This window comes from Oncorhynchus gorbuscha, linkage group LG18 (genome assembly GCF_021184085.1).
Source record: "Oncorhynchus gorbuscha isolate QuinsamMale2020 ecotype Even-year linkage group LG18, OgorEven_v1.0, whole genome shotgun sequence".
Lineage (NCBI taxonomy): Eukaryota > Metazoa > Chordata > Actinopteri > Salmoniformes > Salmonidae > Oncorhynchus > Oncorhynchus gorbuscha.
Genome location: NC_060190.1, coordinates 67051404 through 67070090, shown reverse-complemented (window position 1 = coordinate 67070090; position 18687 = coordinate 67051404). Strand labels below are relative to the sequence as shown.

General features: G+C 45.7%; 1 protein-coding gene across 1 annotated transcript in view; it reads left to right on the top strand.

Annotated features, from left to right (window-relative positions):
- Positions 1–18687, top strand: part of gnai2b (guanine nucleotide binding protein (G protein), alpha inhibiting activity polypeptide 2b) — a 148129-nt gene that overhangs the window by 114330 nt on the left and 15112 nt on the right. Inside the window, exon 5 of the mRNA XM_046311928.1 lies at positions 8099–8227. Within this exon, the coding sequence (XP_046167884.1) occupies positions 8099–8227 (129 nt within the window). The remainder of the gene's footprint in view (positions 1–8098; positions 8228–18687) is intronic.

Genomic DNA, 18687 nt, shown 5'->3' with positions numbered 1-18687 from the left:
CTCCTGCTGCTCGTTGAGTCCAACACCAGTTAGAGCTACTCTCTATCTCCTCCTGCTGCTCGTTGAGTCCAACACCAGTTAGAGCTACTCTCTGTCTCCTCCTGCTGCTCGTTGAGTCCAACACCAGTTAGAGCTACTCTCTATCTCCTCCTGCTGCTCGTTGAGTCCAACACCAGTTAGAGCTACTCTCTATCTCATCCTGCTGCTCGTTGAGTCCAACACCAGTTAGAGCTACTCTCTATCTCCTCCTGCTGCTCGTTGAGTCCAACACCAGTTAGAGCTACTCTCTATCTCCTCCTGCTGCTCGTTGGAGACCAACACCAGTTAGAGCTACTCTCTATCTCCTCCTGCTGCTCGTTGAGTCCAACACCAGTTAGAGCTACTCTCTATCTCATCCTGCTGCTCGTTGAGTCCAACACCAGTTAGAGCTACTCTCTATCTCCTCCTGCTGCTCGTTGGAGACCAACACCAGTTAGAGTTACACTCTATCTCCTCCTGCTGCTCGTTGGAGACCAACACCAGTTAGAGTTACACTCTATCTCCTCCTGCTGCTCGTTGAGTCCAACACCAGTTAGAGCTACTCTCTATCTCCTCCTGCTGCTCGTTGAGTCCAACACCAGTTAGAGCTACTCTCTGTCTCCTCCTGCTGCTCGTTGGAGACCAACACCAGTTAGAGCTACTCTCTATCTCCTCCTGCTGCTCGTTGAGACCAACACCAGTTAGCGCTACTCTCTATCTCCTCCTGCTGCTCGTTGAGTCCAACACCAGTTAGAGCTACTCTCTATCTCCTCCTGCTGCTCGTTGGAGACCAACACCAGTTAGAGTTACTCTCTATCTCCTCCTGCTGCTCGTTGAGTCCAACACCAGTTAGAGCTACTCTCTATCTCCTCCTGCTGCTCGTTGAGTCCAACACCAGTTAGAGCTACTCTCTATCTCCTCCTGCTGCTCGTTGGAGACCAACACCAGTTAGAGCTACTCTCTATCTCCTCCTGCTGCTCTTTGAGTCCAACACCAGTTAGCGCTACTCTCTATCTCCTCCTGCTGCTCGTTGAGTCCAACACCAGTTAGAGATACTCTCTGTCTCCTCCTGCTGCTCGTTGGAGACCAACACCAGTTAGAGCTACTCTCTATCTCCTCCTGCTGCTCATTGAGTCCAACACCAGTTAGAGCTACTCTCTGTCTCCTCCTGCTGCTCGTTGAGTCCAACACCAGTTAGAGCTACTCTCTATCTCCTCCTGCTGCTCGTTGAGTCCAACACCAGTTAGAGTTACTCTCTATCTCCTCCTGCTGCTCGTTGAGTCCAACACCAGTTAGAGCTACTCTCTATCTCCTCCTGCTGCTCGTTGAGTCCAACACCAGTTAGAGCTACTCTCTATCTCCTCCTGCTGCTCGTTGGAGACCAACACCAGTTAGAGTTACTCTCTATCTCCTCCTGCTGCTCGTTGAGTCCAACACCAGTTAGAGCTACTCTCTATCTCCTCCTGCTGCTCGTTGAGTCCAACACCAGTTAGAGCTACTCTCTGTCTCCTCCTGCTGCTCGTTGGAGACCAACACCAGTTAGAGCTACTCTCTATCTCCTCCTGCTGCTCGTTGAGTCCAACACCAGTTAGCGCTACTCTCTGTCTCCTCCTGCTGCTCGTTGAGTCCAACACCAGTTAGAGCTACTCTCTATCTCCTCCTGCTGCTCGTTGGAGACCAACACCAGTTAGAGCTACTCTCTATCTCCTCCTGCTGCTCGTTGAGTCCAACACCAGTTAGAGCTACTCTCTGTCTCCTCCTGCTGCTCGTTGAGTCCAACACCAGTTAGAGCTACTCTCTATCTCCTCCTGCTGCTCGTTGAGTCCAACACCAGTTAGCGCTACTCTCTGTCTCCTCCTGCTGCTCGTTGAGTCCAACACCAGTTAGAGCTACTCTCTATCTCCTCCTGCTGCTCGTTGGAGACCAACACCAGTTAGAGCTACTCTCTATCTCCTCCTGCTGCTCGTTGAGTCCAACACCAGTTAGAGCTACTCTCTGTCTCCTCCTGCTGCTCGTTGAGTCCAACACCAGTTAGAGCTACTCTCTATCTCCTCCTGCTGCTCGTTGAGTCCAACACCAGTTAGAGCTACTCTCTATCTCCTCCTGCTGCTCGTTGAGTCCAACACCAGTTAGAGCTACTCTCTATCTCCTCCTGCTGCTCGTTGAGTCCAACACCAGTTAGAGCTACTCTCTATCTCCTCCTGCTGCTCGTTGGAGACCAACACCAGTTAGAGTTACTCTCTATCTCCTCCTGCTGCTCGTTGAGTCCAACACCAGTTAGAGCTACTCTCTGTCTCCTCCTGCTGCTCGTTGAGTCCAACACCAGTTAGAGCTACTCTCTATCTCCTCCTGCTGCTCGTTGGAGACCAACACCAGTTAGAGTTACACTCTATCTCCTCCTGCTGCTCGTTGAGTCCAACACCAGTTAGAGCTACTCTCTATCTCCTCCTGCTGCTCGTTGAGTCCAACACCAGTTAGAGCTACTCTCTGTCTCCTCCTGCTGCTCGTTGGAGACCAACACCAGTTAGAGCTACTCTCTATCTCCTCCTGCTGCTCGTTGAGACCAACACCAGTTAGCGCTACTCTCTATCTCCTCCTGCTGCTCGTTGAGTCCAACACCAGTTAGAGCTACTCTCTATCTCCTCCTGCTGCTCGTTGGAGACCAACACCAGTTAGAGTTACTCTCTATCTCCTCCTGCTGCTCGTTGAGTCCAACACCAGTTAGAGCTACTCTCTATCTCCTCCTGCTGCTCGTTGAGTCCAACACCAGTTAGAGCTACTCTCTATCTCCTCCTGCTGCTCGTTGGAGACCAACACCAGTTAGAGCTACTCTCTATCTCCTCCTGCTGCTCTTTGAGTCCAACACCAGTTAGCGCTACTCTCTATCTCCTCCTGCTGCTCGTTGAGTCCAACACCAGTTAGAGATACTCTCTGTCTCCTCCTGCTGCTCGTTGGAGACCAACACCAGTTAGAGCTACTCTCTATCTCCTCCTGCTGCTCATTGAGTCCAACACCAGTTAGAGCTACTCTCTGTCTCCTCCTGCTGCTCGTTGAGTCCAACACCAGTTAGAGCTACTCTCTATCTCCTCCTGCTGCTCGTTGAGTCCAACACCAGTTAGAGTTACTCTCTATCTCCTCCTGCTGCTCGTTGAGTCCAACACCAGTTAGAGCTACTCTCTATCTCCTCCTGCTGCTCGTTGAGTCCAACACCAGTTAGAGCTACTCTCTATCTCCTCCTGCTGCTCGTTGGAGACCAACACCAGTTAGAGTTACTCTCTATCTCCTCCTGCTGCTCGTTGAGTCCAACACCAGTTAGAGCTACTCTCTATCTCCTCCTGCTGCTCGTTGAGTCCAACACCAGTTAGAGCTACTCTCTGTCTCCTCCTGCTGCTCGTTGGAGACCAACACCAGTTAGAGCTACTCTCTATCTCCTCCTGCTGCTCGTTGAGTCCAACACCAGTTAGCGCTACTCTCTGTCTCCTCCTGCTGCTCGTTGAGTCCAACACCAGTTAGAGCTACTCTCTATCTCCTCCTGCTGCTCGTTGGAGACCAACACCAGTTAGAGCTACTCTCTATCTCCTCCTGCTGCTCGTTGAGTCCAACACCAGTTAGAGCTACTCTCTGTCTCCTCCTGCTGCTCGTTGAGTCCAACACCAGTTAGAGCTACTCTCTATCTCCTCCTGCTGCTCGTTGAGTCCAACACCAGTTAGAGCTACTCTCTATCTCCTCCTGCTGCTCGTTGAGTCCAACACCAGTTAGAGCTACTCTCTATCTCCTCCTGCTGCTCGTTGAGTCCAACACCAGTTAGAGCTACTCTCTATCTCCTCCTGCTGCTCGTTGAGTCCAACACCAGTTAGAGCTACTCTCTGTCTCCTCCTGCTGCTCGTTGAGTCCAACACCAGTTAGAGTTACTCTCTATCTCCTCCTGCTGCTCGTTGAGTCCAACACCAGTTAGAGCTACTCTCTATCTCCTCCTGCTGCTCGTTGAGTCCAACACCAGTTAGAGTTACTCTCTATCTCCTCCTGCTGCTCGTTGAGTCCAACACCAGTTAGAGCTACTCTCTATCTCCTCCTGCTGCTCGTTGAGTCCAACACCAGTTAGAGTTACTCTCTATCTCCTCCTGCTGCTCGTTGGAGACCAACACCAGTTAGAGCTACTCTCTATCTCCTCCTGCTGCTCGTTGAGTCCAACACCAGTTAGAGCTACTCTCTGTCTCCTCCTGCTGCTCGTTGAGTCCAACACCAGTTAGAGCTACTCTCATCTCCTCCTGCTGCTCGTTGAGTCCAACACCAGTTAGAGCTACTCTCTGTCTCCTCCTGCTGCTCGTTGGAGACCAACACCAGTTAGAGCTACTCTCTATCTCCTCCTGCTGCTCGTTGAGTCCAACACCAGTTAGCGCTACTCTCTATCTCCTCCTGCTGCTCGTTGAGTCCAACACCAGTTAGAGCTACTCTCTATCTCCTCCTGCTGCTCGTTGGAGACCAACACCAGTTAGAGCTACTCTCTATCTCCTCCTGCTGCTCGTTGAGTCCAACACCAGTTAGAGCTACTCTCTGTCTCCTCCTGCTGCTCGTTGAGTCCAACACCAGTTAGAGCTACTCTATCTCCTCCTGCTGCTCGTTGAGTCCAACACCAGTTAGAGCTACTCTCTGTCTCCTCCTGCTGCTCGTTGAGTCCAACACCAGTTAGAGCTACTCTCTATCTCCTCCTGCTGCTCGTTGAGTCCAACACTAGTTAGAGCTACTCTCTATCTCCTCCTGCTGCTCGTTGAGTCCAACACCAGTTAGAGCTACTCTCTATCTCCTCCTGCTGCTCGTTGAGTCCAACACCAGTTAGAGCTACTCTCTGTCTCCTCCTGCTGCTCGTTGAGTCCAACACCAGTTAGAGCTACTCTCTATCTCCTCCTGCTGCTCGTTGAGTCCAACACCAGTTAGAGCTACTCTCTATCTCCTCCTGCTGCTCGTTGAGTCCAACACCAGTTAGAGTTACTCTCTATCTCCTCCTGCTGCTCGTTGAGTCCAACACCAGTTAGAGCTACTCTCTGTCTCCTCCTGCTGCTCGTTGAGTCCAACACCAGTTAGAGCTACTCTCTATCTCCTCCTGCTGCTCGTTGGAGTCCAACACCAGTTAGAGTTACTCTCTATCTCCTCCTGCTGCTCGTTGAGTCCAACACCAGTTAGAGCTACTCTCTATCTCCTCCTGCTGCTCGTTGAGTCCAACACCAGTTAGAGCTACTCTCTGTCTCCTCCTGCTGCTCGTTGGAGACCAACACCAGTTAGAGCTACTCTCTGTCTCCTCCTGCTGCTCGTTGAGTCCAACACCAGTTAGAGCTACTCTCTGTCTTCTCCTGCTGCTCATTAACTTTTTATTCAACCTGGAAAACAAAAGCCTCTCTACTTTGCATACAGCTTAACAACTCTGCTTTGTCTGCCAATGTCCTTTTTAATAACATAAAGGTCAGATCACAGAGAAGACTGGGTGTTTACCCTGATGCAATCACAGTGGCAGTTAGATTGATTGGTGGCTTGTCTGTCTCATATCAGGTTTAATCAGGAGTGTGTAAAACCTCTGGCCAGCCTCCCATTAGACTGATGTATGATGGTATTGTGTTCTGATTGATGGTAACAGAGGAGGTCTGTGTCTAGATTCTCCTCTTCTCTACTGCTCTCATCTCCTCTCCCATCTGCTGATGTGTGAAACCTGACATAATACTCCAAAGGTAGCAGACTAAACTCAACGGTGACCGAACAGGCCCCCATTAACATAACAGGGGGCTGTAGTTGACCGGGTTGAGAGTTTCTTGGTGTCCACATCACCAACAGTCTATCATGATTCAAACACACCAAGACAGTCATGAAGAGGGCACGACAACACCTTTCCCCCCTCAGGAGACTGAAAAGATTTGGCATTGGTCACCAGATCCTCAAAAAGTTCTACAGCTGCACGATCGAGAGCATCCTGACTGGGTGCATCACCGCCTGGTATGGTAACTGCTCGGCATCTATAAGGCGCAACAGAGGGTAGTGCGTATGGTCCAGTACATCACTGGGGTCAAGCTTCCTGCCATCCAGGACCTACATTGAGGGGGGAAAGTATTTGATCCCCTGCTGATTTTATACATTTGCCCACTGACAAAGAAATGATCAGTCTAATGGTAGGTTTATTTGAACAGTGAGAGACAGAATAACAACAAAAAAAATCCAGAAAAACGCATGTCAAAAATGTTATAAATTGATTTGCATTTTAATGAGGGAAATAAGTATTTTTTTTATTTACATATATTTCTTTTTTATTTATATATAAGTATATTTTTTTGTTAGAGTACAATGTTACCATCACCACTACAACTACAAAATACTTAACTACATGTATTTTTGTCCTAGGAAACATTTAATTGAAATACTGTAGAATTCCATTCATTCCTATGGAGGCCTGCTCCTACTGAGGAGTGCCAATATGGCCGACCGGAAGGATTCCAAACAGACATTACAATGAGCCAGTCCTCCTGTATGTACTCCCACCAGCCTCCACTGCTGTAGAATTCCATTCATTCCTATGGAGGCCTGTTCCTACTGAGGAGTGCCAATATGGCCGACCGGAAGGATTCCAAACAGACATTACAATGAGCCAGCCCTCCTGTATGTACTCCCACCAGCCTCCACTGCTGTAGAATTCCATTCATTCCTATGGAGGCCTGTTCCTACTGAGGAGTGCCAATATGGCCGACCGGTGGCGTCCAAAAACTTTCAATGGCCAAAACATAGAATCAGAAATCCAGGGTTTATATACATCACTGGTCAGCAATCCAGGGTTTATATACATCACTGGTCAGCAATCCAGGGTTTATATACATCACTGGTCAGCAATCCAGGGTTTATATACATCACTGGTCAGCAATCCAGGGTTTATATACATCACTGGTCAGCAATCCAGGGTTTATATACATCACTGGTCAGCAATCCAGGGTTTATATACATCACTGGTCAGCAATCCAGGGTTTATATACATCACTGGTCAGCAATCCAGGGTTTATATACATCACTGGTCAGCAATCCAGGGTTTATATACATCACTGGTCAGCAATCCAGGGTTTATATACATCACTGGTCAGCAATCCAGGGTTTATATACATCACTGGTCAGCAATCCAGGGTTTATATACACCACTGGTCAGGAATCCAGGGTTTATATACATCACTGGTCAGGAATCCAGGGTTTATATACATCACTGGTCAGCAATCCAGGGTTTATATACATCACTGGTCAGCAATCCAGGGTTTATATACACCACTGGTCAGCAATCCAGGGTTTATATACACCACTGGTCAGCAATCCAGGGTTTATATACATCACTGGTCAGGAATCCAGGGTTTATATACATCACTGGTCAGGAATCCAGGGTTTATATACATCACTGGTCAGCAATCCAGGGTTTATATACATCACTGGTCAGCAATCCAGGGTTTATATACATCACTGGTCAGCAATCCAGGGTTTATATACATCACTGGTCAGCAATCCAGGGTTTATATACATCACTGGTCAGGAATCCAGGGTTTATATACACCACTGGTCAGCAATCCAGGGTTTATATACATCACTGGTCAGCAATCCAGGGTTTATATACATCACTGGTAAAAACCCTTTGAAGTGATGTGTGTTGCCATAGAAATGTTCCCTTTGAGAAAAGTTGAGCGAGAGAGAGAGAGAGAGAGAGAGAGAGAGAGAGAGAGAGAGAGAGAGAGAGAGAGAGAGAGAGAGAGAGAGAGAGAGAGAGAGAGAGAGAGAGAGAGAGAGAGAGAGAGAGAGAGAGAGAGAGAGAGAGAGAGAGAGAGAGAGAGAGAGAGACACGTATCATACACAAACACAGAACACATGGACTCTGTGGTCGTGCGTGAACCAAACAGAACCAATCCAGAATCACTGTTGTGCTAAAACACAACAATAGACAACAGCTGTGGTGTATCTGCTTGAGTGCCTCTGCTTGAATATGTGTGTGTGTGTGTGTCTTGCCAATGTGTATGTGCCGCCCCTCATCATCATCATCATCATCATTATCCTGTGTGTGTGGTCCTCACAGCTACCTGAACGAAATGGAGAGGATAGCCAAATCAGACTACATCCCCACACAGCAGGACGTGCTGCGGACCAGAGTGAAGACCACTGGCATCGTGGAGACACACTTCACCTTCAAGGACCTGCACTTCAAGTAAGGGCTCTTAGAACAAACCTGAAACCTGAATAGTGTCAGTCTCTCTATCTGGATGACTTTGTGTATTGGGACATTACATTATTACATGAATGAGAAAACAAAATGTATCCAATGCACAGATATAGAAAGGCCTGGTCTATTCCCTCTGTCCCCTTGTTTTTATCTTGCTGTGGATGAAGAAAGATTCCAAAAGGGTTCTTTGGCTGTCCCCATAGGATAACTATTTTTGGTTCCAGGTAGAACTATTTTGGGTTCCATGTAGAATCCTCTGTAGAAAGGCTTCTGCATGGAACCCAAAAGGGTTCTACCTGCAACCAAAAAGGGTTCTTCAAAGGGGACAGACGAAGAACTCTTTAAGGTTCTAGATAGCACCTTTTTTTCTAAGAGCGAAGACTGCATGTCCAAAGTGTCTGGTTTGTGTGTGTACTACATGTGCGTGTCTTTAATGGCATGTGCATATGGCTGACCAGGAAGTGTTGTGAGACACCCTCTACCTCCTGACTGTGAGCAGCCTGAGGCTGATGTAACACTGTTTAACAAGTTCATCAAATACAATGGGAGATCCATTCCAGCTTCAATGCTTTTAACAGCCAGATAGACGATGAGAAACGTGGTGATAAATCGGGCCATTCCTGTATGCCTGTTTGTGTGTCTGCCTCTGCCTGTCTCTGCCTGCCTGCCTGCCCGTCCGTCTGTCCGTCTGTCTGTCTGGTCTGACATGAGTCCACAGTGACCAAGTTCCAGATAAACTCAGAGCGCTGCGCGAGACTGACATCTACCTTCCGTCACAGCCTCACAGACACGTTGTCTGGGATGAACAATACATGGAGACAATTGATAAGAAAAGAGTCACCTCTTTATATCTCTGTTCTGTTGGCTGTAGCTATGGAAACTCATCTCCAGGAAAATAACAACAGAATGAATGAATGGCATAGAAATGACAACTGAGACATTTGGTTGAGGGAGAGAGATAGTGAAAAGAAGACATTCTAAAATAGTGAGACATTTGGTTGAGGGAGAGAGATAGTGAAAAGAAGACATACTAAAATAGTGAGACATTTGGTTGAGGGAGAGAGATAGTGAAAAGAAGACATACTAAAATAGTGAGACATTTGGTTGAGGGAGAGAGATAGTGAAAAGAAGACATACTAAAATAGTGAGACATTTGGTTGAGGGAGAGAGATAGTGAAAAGAAGACATACTAAAATAGTGAGACATTTGGTTGAGGGAGAGAGATAGTGAAAAGAAGACATTCTAAAATAGTGAGACATTTGGTTGAGGGAGAGAGATAGTGAAAAGAAGACATTCTATAATAGTGAGACATTTGGTTGAGGGAGAGAGATAGTGAAAAGAAGACATACTAAAATAGTGAGACATTTGGTTGAGGGAGAGAGATAGTGAAAAGAAGACATACTAAAATAGTGAGACATTTGGTTGAGGGAGAGAGATAGTGAAAAGAAGACATTCTATAATAGTGAGACATTTGGTTGAGGGAGAGAGATAGTGAAAAGAAGACATACTAAAATAGTGAGACATTTGGTTGAGGGAGAGAGATAGTGAAAAGAAGACATTCTATAATAGTGAGACATTTGGTTGAGGGAGAGAGATAGTGAAAAGAAGACATTCTAAAATAGTGAGACATTTGGTTGAGGGAGAGAGATAGTGAAAAGAAGACATTCTATAATAGTGAGACATTTGGTTGAGGGAGAGAGATAGTGAAAAGAAGACATACTAAAATAGTGAGACATTTGGTTGAGGGAGAGAGATAGTGAAAAGAAGACATACTAAAACAGTGAGACATTTGGTTGAGGGAGAGAGATAGTGAAAAGAAGACATACTAAAACAGTGAGACATTTGGTTGAGGGAGAGAGATAGTGAAAAGAAGACATACTAAAATAGTGAGACATTTGGTTGAGGGAGAGAGATAGTGAAAAGAAGACATTCTAAAATAGTGAGACATTTGGTTGAGGGAGAGAGATAGTGAAAAGACATACTAAAATAGTGAGACATTTGGTTGAGGGAGAGAGATAGTGAAAAGAAGACATTCTAAAATAGTGAGACATTTGGTTGAGGGAGAGAGATAGTGAAAAGACATACTAAAATAGTGAGACATTTGGTTGAGGGAGAGAGATAGTGAAAAGAAGACATTCTATAATAGTGAGACATTTGGTTGAGGGAGAGAGATAGTGAAAAGAAGACATACTAAAATAGTGAGACATTTGGTTGAGGGAGAGAGATAGTGAAAAGAAGACATACTAAAATAGTGAGACATTTGGTTGAGGGAGAGAGATAGTGAAAAGAAGACATTCTAAAATAGTGAGACATTTGGTTGAGGGAGAGAGATAGTGAAAAGAAGACATTCTATAATAGTGAGACATTTGGTTGAGGGAGAGAGATAGTGAAAAGAAGACATTCTATAATAGTGAGACATTTGGTTGAGGGAGAGAGATAGTGAAAAGAAGACATACTAAAATAGTGAGACATTTGGTTGAGGGAGAGAGATAGTGAAAAGAAGACATTCTAAAATAGTGAGACATTTGGTTGAGGGAGAGAGATAGTGAAAAGACATACTAAAATAGTGAGACATTTGGTTGAGGGAGAGAGATAGTGAAAAGAAGACATTCTATAATAGTGAGACATTTGGTTGAGGGAGAGAGATAGTGAAAAGAAGACATACTAAAATAGTGAGACATTTGGTTGAGGGAGAGAGATAGTGAAAAGAAGACATACTAAAATAGTGAGACATTTGGTTGAGGGAGAGAGATAGTGAAAAGAAGACATTCTAAAATAGTGAGACATTTGGTTGAGGGAGAGAGATAGTGAAAAGAAGACATACTAAAACAGTGAGACATTTGGTTGAGGGAGAGAGATAGTGAAAAGAAGACATACTAAAACAGTGAGACATTTGGTTGAGGGAGAGAGATAGTGAAAAGACATACTAAAATAGTGAGACATTTGGTTGAGGGAGAGAGATAGTGTTACCTTCTCCATATTCTCTAGCAGTGTTTCTGTCTTTAGAGCTTGTGTTGTTCTTCTCACAAAGAGAAGAGCAGGAAGCCACTGAAGCTGCTGTGATTATCACGATCACCATAGACCCGTGTGCCTGGCGGGAGACGCATGGACCAACTCCCCGTTCTCCAGCTACAAAGTCCCTGCATTGGTTAGATACTGAAAGCCTCCAGGGCTATTGGTCTGATGCGACCACATTAGACACGGGTCATTCTTATACAAGAATGCACTCACCAGTGCTCCAGTGTTAATATCCATGGATGTGAATCTGAAATAGTCAAATCAAATTGTATTTTTCACATGCGCCGAATACAACAGTGAAGTGCTTATTTACAAGCCCTTAACCAACAATGCAGTTTTAAGAAAAATAACAACAAAAAAATAACAAATAAAAGTAACAAATAATTAAAGAGCAGCAGTAAAATAACAATAGGGAGGCTATGTACAGAGGGTACGGGTACAGAGTCGATATGTGGGGGCACTGGTTAGTTGAGGTAATATGTACATGTAGGTAGAGTTATTTCAATGACTATGCATAGATAATAACAGAGAGTAGCAGAGGGGGGGGGGCAATGCAAATACTCTGTCTAGTACACTCCTCTCACTGAGACTGTGAAGATACCAGTAGTGGGGCTGTAGGCTTGCCCAGTGTTTGTGATTTCATTGTGTAGACCAGTGAGATATCAGTATTGAAGGGTCCATGGTGATTATTTAAAGCAGCAGAGAATGCTACCTTTGTTCTACCTGCATTCTCTCTCCTGTTCCTCCAGTCTGGGTCCCATGGTGGACATTTCTGTGGTTTGGGCAGTGATCTTGTTCTCCAGTTCCTTTACTTTGTCCTTGTATAAATGCAGTTCAGTCTTAATTATGCTCCACTCTCTGGTCCATCAGCTCTGTCTTCCGCTCCTCCACCTGTCTCTCACTGGCTGCCACTTTGACTGCCATGTTCCTAAGCTCCATAATCATGTCTATCTGCAGTCTCCACTCACCGGAGATGTCAGCGCTTTTGTCCTTTTAGAGTTTTTACATTACTGTCCATGCTCTCTCCTCATTTGCTGTAGCCCTTCTTAGATCAGCTGATATATCAAAGTGCTGTACAGAAACTCAACCTAAAACCCCAAACAGCAAGCAATGCAGGTGTAGAAGCACGTTAAGTAAAATGGTTCTCTATGACCCATCCACTCTCTCCCTGAGTCCATTCCCCACAGAGGCAGAACAGCAACAGTCGCATTACAGCACACTACCCATTCTGAAATGAATACCTCAAACTAATGAAGCATACTGGACACAGTCCCTTTAAATGCACACTGGTCTTGGTGAACCTGTACATGGGAAATTAACATTCCTTCACAATGGAAATTTCAAGAACATTGTCAAAGACTGTGGATGATAACAGAATACGGGTACAGATTATTCCATGCCAAGTCATTGACATTTAGGTTGTTGACAGTGTCATGGGACAGTCAAACCTGTTGCTCAGTTCTAAACTAGGTCATCTTAATCTTGTATGTCCTAGCCTGTGAATGCCCAGTTTGTTGCAGGTTGAAGCTTTATGCGGAATAGTGGATCAGCTCGATAGAATCTACCTTCACATCAATGTCCATTAACGTGTGATAGAAAGGCTGAGTTGTTGGCACTAATCACAGCTCAAAGCAGGGGTATGACCTCAGCGCCTGGGCCAAATTTGGCCCGCGGGGTAATTATATTTGGCCCGCGAGACAATACCAAATTACTACTAGAGCTGGCCCGCCGGTATTATACAGCGCGTTCACCACTAATACTACGAATCCCATAATGCTCTGCTGTTTTCGCGCGCCAATCAGGACAGGACCCAGAAACGCTCTCTCCTCTGTGACAGTAGTCATAGCAACATAGACGCTACAACTGTCAGCGAGCTAACCCTTCCCAAAAATGGCGAAAAGAAAGGCAGAAAACAGGAGCTTTCTGGACAAGTGGGAGGCAGAATATCTGTTTACATATGTAAAAGACAAACCTGTTTGTCTTGTTTGTGGAGTCAACGTGGCTGTAAGTAAGAAGTACAACATTAGACGACACTATGAAACGAAACACCATGACAAATACAACATTTACATTTACATTTAAGTCATTTAGCAGACGCTCTTATCCAGAGCGACTTACAAATTGGTGCATTCACCTTATGACATCCAGTGGAACAGCCACTTTACAATAGTGCATCTAAATATTTTAAGGGGGAGGGGGTGAGAAGGATTACTTTATCCTATCCTAGGTATTCCTTAAAGAGGTGGGGTTTCAGGTGTCTCCGGAAGGTGGTGATTGACTCCGCTGTCCTGGCGTCGTGAGGGAGTTTGTTCCACCATTGGGGAGCCAGAGCAGCGAACAGTTTTGACTGGGCTGAGCGGGAACTGTACTTCCTCAGTGGTAGGGAGGCGAGCAGGCCAGAGGTGGATGAACGCAGTGCCCTTATTTGGGTGTAGGGCCTGATCAGAGCCTGGAGGTACTGAGGTGCCGTTCCCCTCACAGCTCCGTAGGCAAGCACCATGGTCTTGTAGAGGATGCGAGCTTCAACTGGAAGCCAGTGGAGAGAGCGGAGGAGCGGGGTGACGTGAGAGAACTTGGGAAGGTTGAACACTAGACGGGCTGCGGCGTTCTGGATGAGTTGTAGGGGTTTAATGGCACAGGCAGGGAGCCCAGCCAACAGCGAGTTGCAGTAATCCAGACGGGAGATGACAAGTGCCTGGATTAGGACCTGCGCCGCTTCCTGTGTGAGGCAGGGTCGTACTCTGCGGATGTTGTAGAGCATGAACCTACAGGAACGGGCCACCGCCTTGATGTTAGTTGAGAACGACAGGGTGTTGTCCAGGATCACGCCAAGGTTCTTAGCGCTCTGGGAGGAGGACACAATGGAGTTGTCAACCGTGATGGCGAGATCATGGAACGGGCAGTCCTTCCCCGGGAGGAAGAGCAGCTCCGTCTTGCCAAAGTTCAGCTTGAGGTGGTGATCCGTCATCCACACTGATATGTCTGCCAGACATGCAGAGATGCGATTCGCCACCTGGTCATCAGAAGGGGGAAAGGAGAAGATTAATTGTGTGTCGTCTGCATAGCAATGATAGGAGAGACCATGTGAGGTTATGACAGAGCCAAGTGACTTGGTGTATAGCGATACAAGAAATATATATAGATATATATATATATATAGATATAGATATAGAAATACAAGGACCTGGACATGACTCAAAGGAGCCAGAAAGTAGAGGAGATGAAAAGAAGTTTGGTTTCACAACAGAATATGTTTAAAAAAGCCACATCACAAAGTGAGGCTGCTGTAAAGGCTAGTTATATAGTGGCAGCAGAGATCGCAAAATCAGCCCAGCCCTTTAATGAGGGAGAGTTCATGAAAAAGTGCATGATGGAGGTTTGTGACCTCGTATGCCCAGAGAAAAAACAAGCATTTTCAAACGTGAGCCTGAGCAGGAACACAGTAGCTGATCGCACATGTGATCTTGCCACCAATCTGTATGACCAGCTGATGGAAAAGGGAAAAGATTTTGTTGCGTTCTCTCTCGCTGTGGATGAGAGCTGCGACGCATCTGATACTGCTCAGCTGTCAGTCTTCATCCGTGGAGTGGACTCAAATCTGTGTGTTACGGAGGAGCTATTAGGATTCAAATCAATGCATGGCACAACCACATGAAAGGAAATCTTTGAGGAGGTTTCCAAATGTGTAACTGAAATAAAGCTGCCGTGGGATAAACTCTTTGGATTAACGACAGATGGTGCGCCAGCGATGTGCGGTAAAAAGAGTGGACTGGTGGGCATGGTTCGGGAGAAGATGCGGGAAGAGAACTGTGCAGGTGAGCTAACTGTTTACCACTGCATCATACATCAGGAAGCACTGTGTGCCAAAGCCCTAAAGATGGAACATGTTATGACCACAGTAACACATGTAGTTAACTTTATAAGAGCCAAAGGTCTAAATCACCGCCAGTTTAAATCTTTTCTGGAGGAGTGTGGTTCGGAATACGCAGACGTGCCGTATCACACAGAGGTGAGATGGCTAAGCAGAGGAAAAGTACTGAACAGATGTTTCGAGCTGCGTGAGGAAATATGTCAATTCCTGGAAACCAAAGGGAAGGATACAGCAGAGCACCGGGAGCAAAAGTTCCTGTGTGAGCTGGCCTTTCTCTGTGTCATCTCGAGCCATCTCGATGCGCTGAACCTGCAGCTTCAGGGGCGGGGGCGCATCATCACAGACATGTACGCTGCAGTGAGGGCCTTCAAAACTAAACTGTGCCTGTGGGAGAATCAGATGCTGCAAGGAAACCCTTGCCATTTTCCCTGCTGCCAATCCATAAAAGCGCAGATCTCTACCGCCGTGTTCCCATGCGCAGTTTGCTGAAAAACTCAGTGTTCTCGCCGCTGAGTTTAGCCGGCGATTTGCCGACTTCGATGCCCAGAAATGCAAGTTTGAACTGCTTAGTAATCCCTTCGCAGTTGATGTGGAAAATGCACCAACCAACATCCAAATGGAGCTGATTGAACTCCAGTGCAACGACACGCTGAAGTCAAAGTATGATGCTGTGGGCGCCGCACAGTTTCCACGGTTCATCCCTGACACAATGCCTCAGCTCCGCACCCAAGCTGCTCAGATGCTCTCCATGTTCGGCAGCACTTATCTATGCGAGCAACTTTTCTCCTCGATGAAGATGACCAAAACAACTCACAGGAGACGTCTGACTGATGAACATCTTCGCTCGATACTGAGGATTTCTTCAGCTCAGAGCTTGAGCCCAGACATTGATGAACTAGCATCCAAGAAGAGATGCCAGGTATCTGGCTTGGGCACATCAGATTAGACCAGTGTGCAATAATTAACGTTTTCTTTATGCACTTTTTCTTGCTACAAGGCATGGGCTTGAATGTTTGGTTGATTTATTATCATTTTATTTGTAAAAGTATTAGCCAGTGGAAAAAGTTTATTTTGGTATTTAAATCAGAAGGCTGCAAATAGAAAAGAGGCATACAATTTTTATTTAAATTTGATTTATTTAATAAATGAATGCCATTGATGTGTTTTTTCATTTGAAATTTGATTTTGCATGTCTCCACTATTAAATGATATATTGTATGGTAATAAGCGATGCTTGTTCCATATTCAATGTTAAAGCAAAACTTGTTTGGGTCCATATTAAAAGGTTAATTTGTTCAATGTTGGCCCGTGACTTTGTTCAGGTTTTACATTTTGGCCCACTGGGTATTTGAGCTTGACACCCCTGGTCTAATGTGTCTCCAGTGTTCAAGCGTCTGAACACTCAGAGTAGAAGTCATGCATCTCAGAGTAGAAGTGCTGATTTAGGAGCAGTTTTCCCTTTCAGATCAAAATGAATGTGGTTGCATGGACAGAGGGGAACCTGAACCTAGATCAGTACCACTACCCTGAGACGCTTGATACATATGGCCCCTGAGGGCTTCCTGTAGCAGTGTTGGCCCTGTAGTCTTTTATCACGGTCCAGCGTATCTAATGGATCTCTGTCTGCCTTTGTACTCAGAACAACCTCATGAAATGTTAATGCACAGCCTGAGATTGAATGTCACCCTCACTTTCTATCTTTCTTCCCCTTATCACGCTCTTTTTCTTCTCTACTTCTCTCCTCTCTGTACTTCCCCTTATCACGCTCTCTTTTTCTTCTCTACTTCTCTCCTCTCTGTACTTCCCCTTATCACGCTCTCTTTTTCTTCTCTACTTCTCTCCTCTCTGTACTTCCCCTTATCACGCTCTCTTTTTCTTCTCTACTTCTCTCCTCTCTGTACTTCCCCTTATCACGCTCTCTTTTTCTCCTCTACTTCTCTCCTCTCTGTACTTCCCCTTATCACGCTCTCTTTTTCTCCTCTACTTCTCTCCTCTCTGTACTTCCCCTTATCACGCTCTCTTTTTCTTCTCTACTCTGTACTTCCCCTTATCACACTCTCTTTTTCTTCTCTCCTCTGTACTTCCCCTTATCACACTCTCTTTTTCTTCTCTTCTCTCCTCTGTACTTCCCCTTATCACACTCTCTTTTTCTTTCTTATCACGCTCTCTCCTCTTCTACTTCCCCTTATCACACTCTCTTTTTCTCTCTCTTTCTCTCCTCTCTGTACTTCCCCTTATCACACTCTGTTTTTCTTTTTTCTTCTTCTCTCTGTACTTCCCCTTATCACACTCTCTTTTTCTCCTCTACTTCTCTCCTCTGTACTTCCCCTTATCACGCTCTCTTTTTCTCCTCTACTTCTCTCCTCTCTGTACTTCCCCTTATCACGCTCTTTTTTTTCTCTCTACTTCTCTCTCTCTGTACTTCCCCTTATCACACTCTCTTTTTCTTCTCTACTTCTCTCCTCTCTGTACTTCCCCTTATCACACTCTCTTTTTCTTCTCTACTTCTCTCCTCTCTGTACTTCCCCTTATCACGCTCTCTTTTTCTTCTCTACTTCTCTCCTCTCTGTACTTCCCCTTATCACGCTCTTTTTTTCTCTACTTCTCTCCTCTCTGTACTTCCCCTTATCACACTCTCTTTTTCTCCTCTACTTCTCTCCTCTCTGTACTTCCCCTTATCACGCTCTCTTTTTCTTCTCTACTTCTCTCCTCTCTGTACTTCCCCTTATCACACTCTCTTTTTCTTCTACTTCTCTCCTCTCTGTACTTCCCCTTATCACGCTCTCTTTTTCTCCTCTACTTCTCTCCTCTCTGTACTTCCCCTTATCACACTCTCTTTTTCTTCTCTACTTCTCTCCTCTGTACTTCCCCTTATCACGCTCTTTTTCTTCTCTACTTCTCTCCTCTGTACTTCCCCTTATCACGCTCTTTTTCTTCTCTACTTCTCTCCTCTGTACTTCCCCTTATCACGCTCTTTTTCTTCTCTACTTCTCTCCTCTCTGTACTTCCCCTTATCACGCTCTCTTTTTCTTCTCTACTTCTCTCCTCTCTGTACTTCCCCTTATCACGCTCTTTTTTCTTCTCTACTTCTCTCTCTACTCTCTGTACTTCCCCTTATCACACTCTCTTTTTCTTCTCTACTTCTCTCCTCTCTGTACTTCCCCTTATCACGCTCTCTTTTTCTTCTCTACTTCTCTCCTCTGTACTTCCCCTTATCACGCTCTTTTTTCTCTCTACTTCTCTCCTCTGTACTTCCCCTTATCACGCTCTTTTTTCTCCTCTACTTCTCTCCTCTCTGTACTTCCCCTTATCACGCTCTCTTTTTCTCCTCTACTTCTCTCCTCTCTGTACTTCCCCTTATCACGCTCTCTTTTTCTCCTCTACTTCTCTCCTCTCTGTACTTCCCCTTATCACGCTCTCTTTTTCTTCTCTACTTCTCTCCTCTCTGTACTTCCCCTTATCACACTCTCTTTTTCTCCTCTACTTCTCTCCTCTCTGTACTTCCCCTTATCACACTCTCTTTTTCTTCTCTACTTCTCTCCTCTCTGTACTTCCC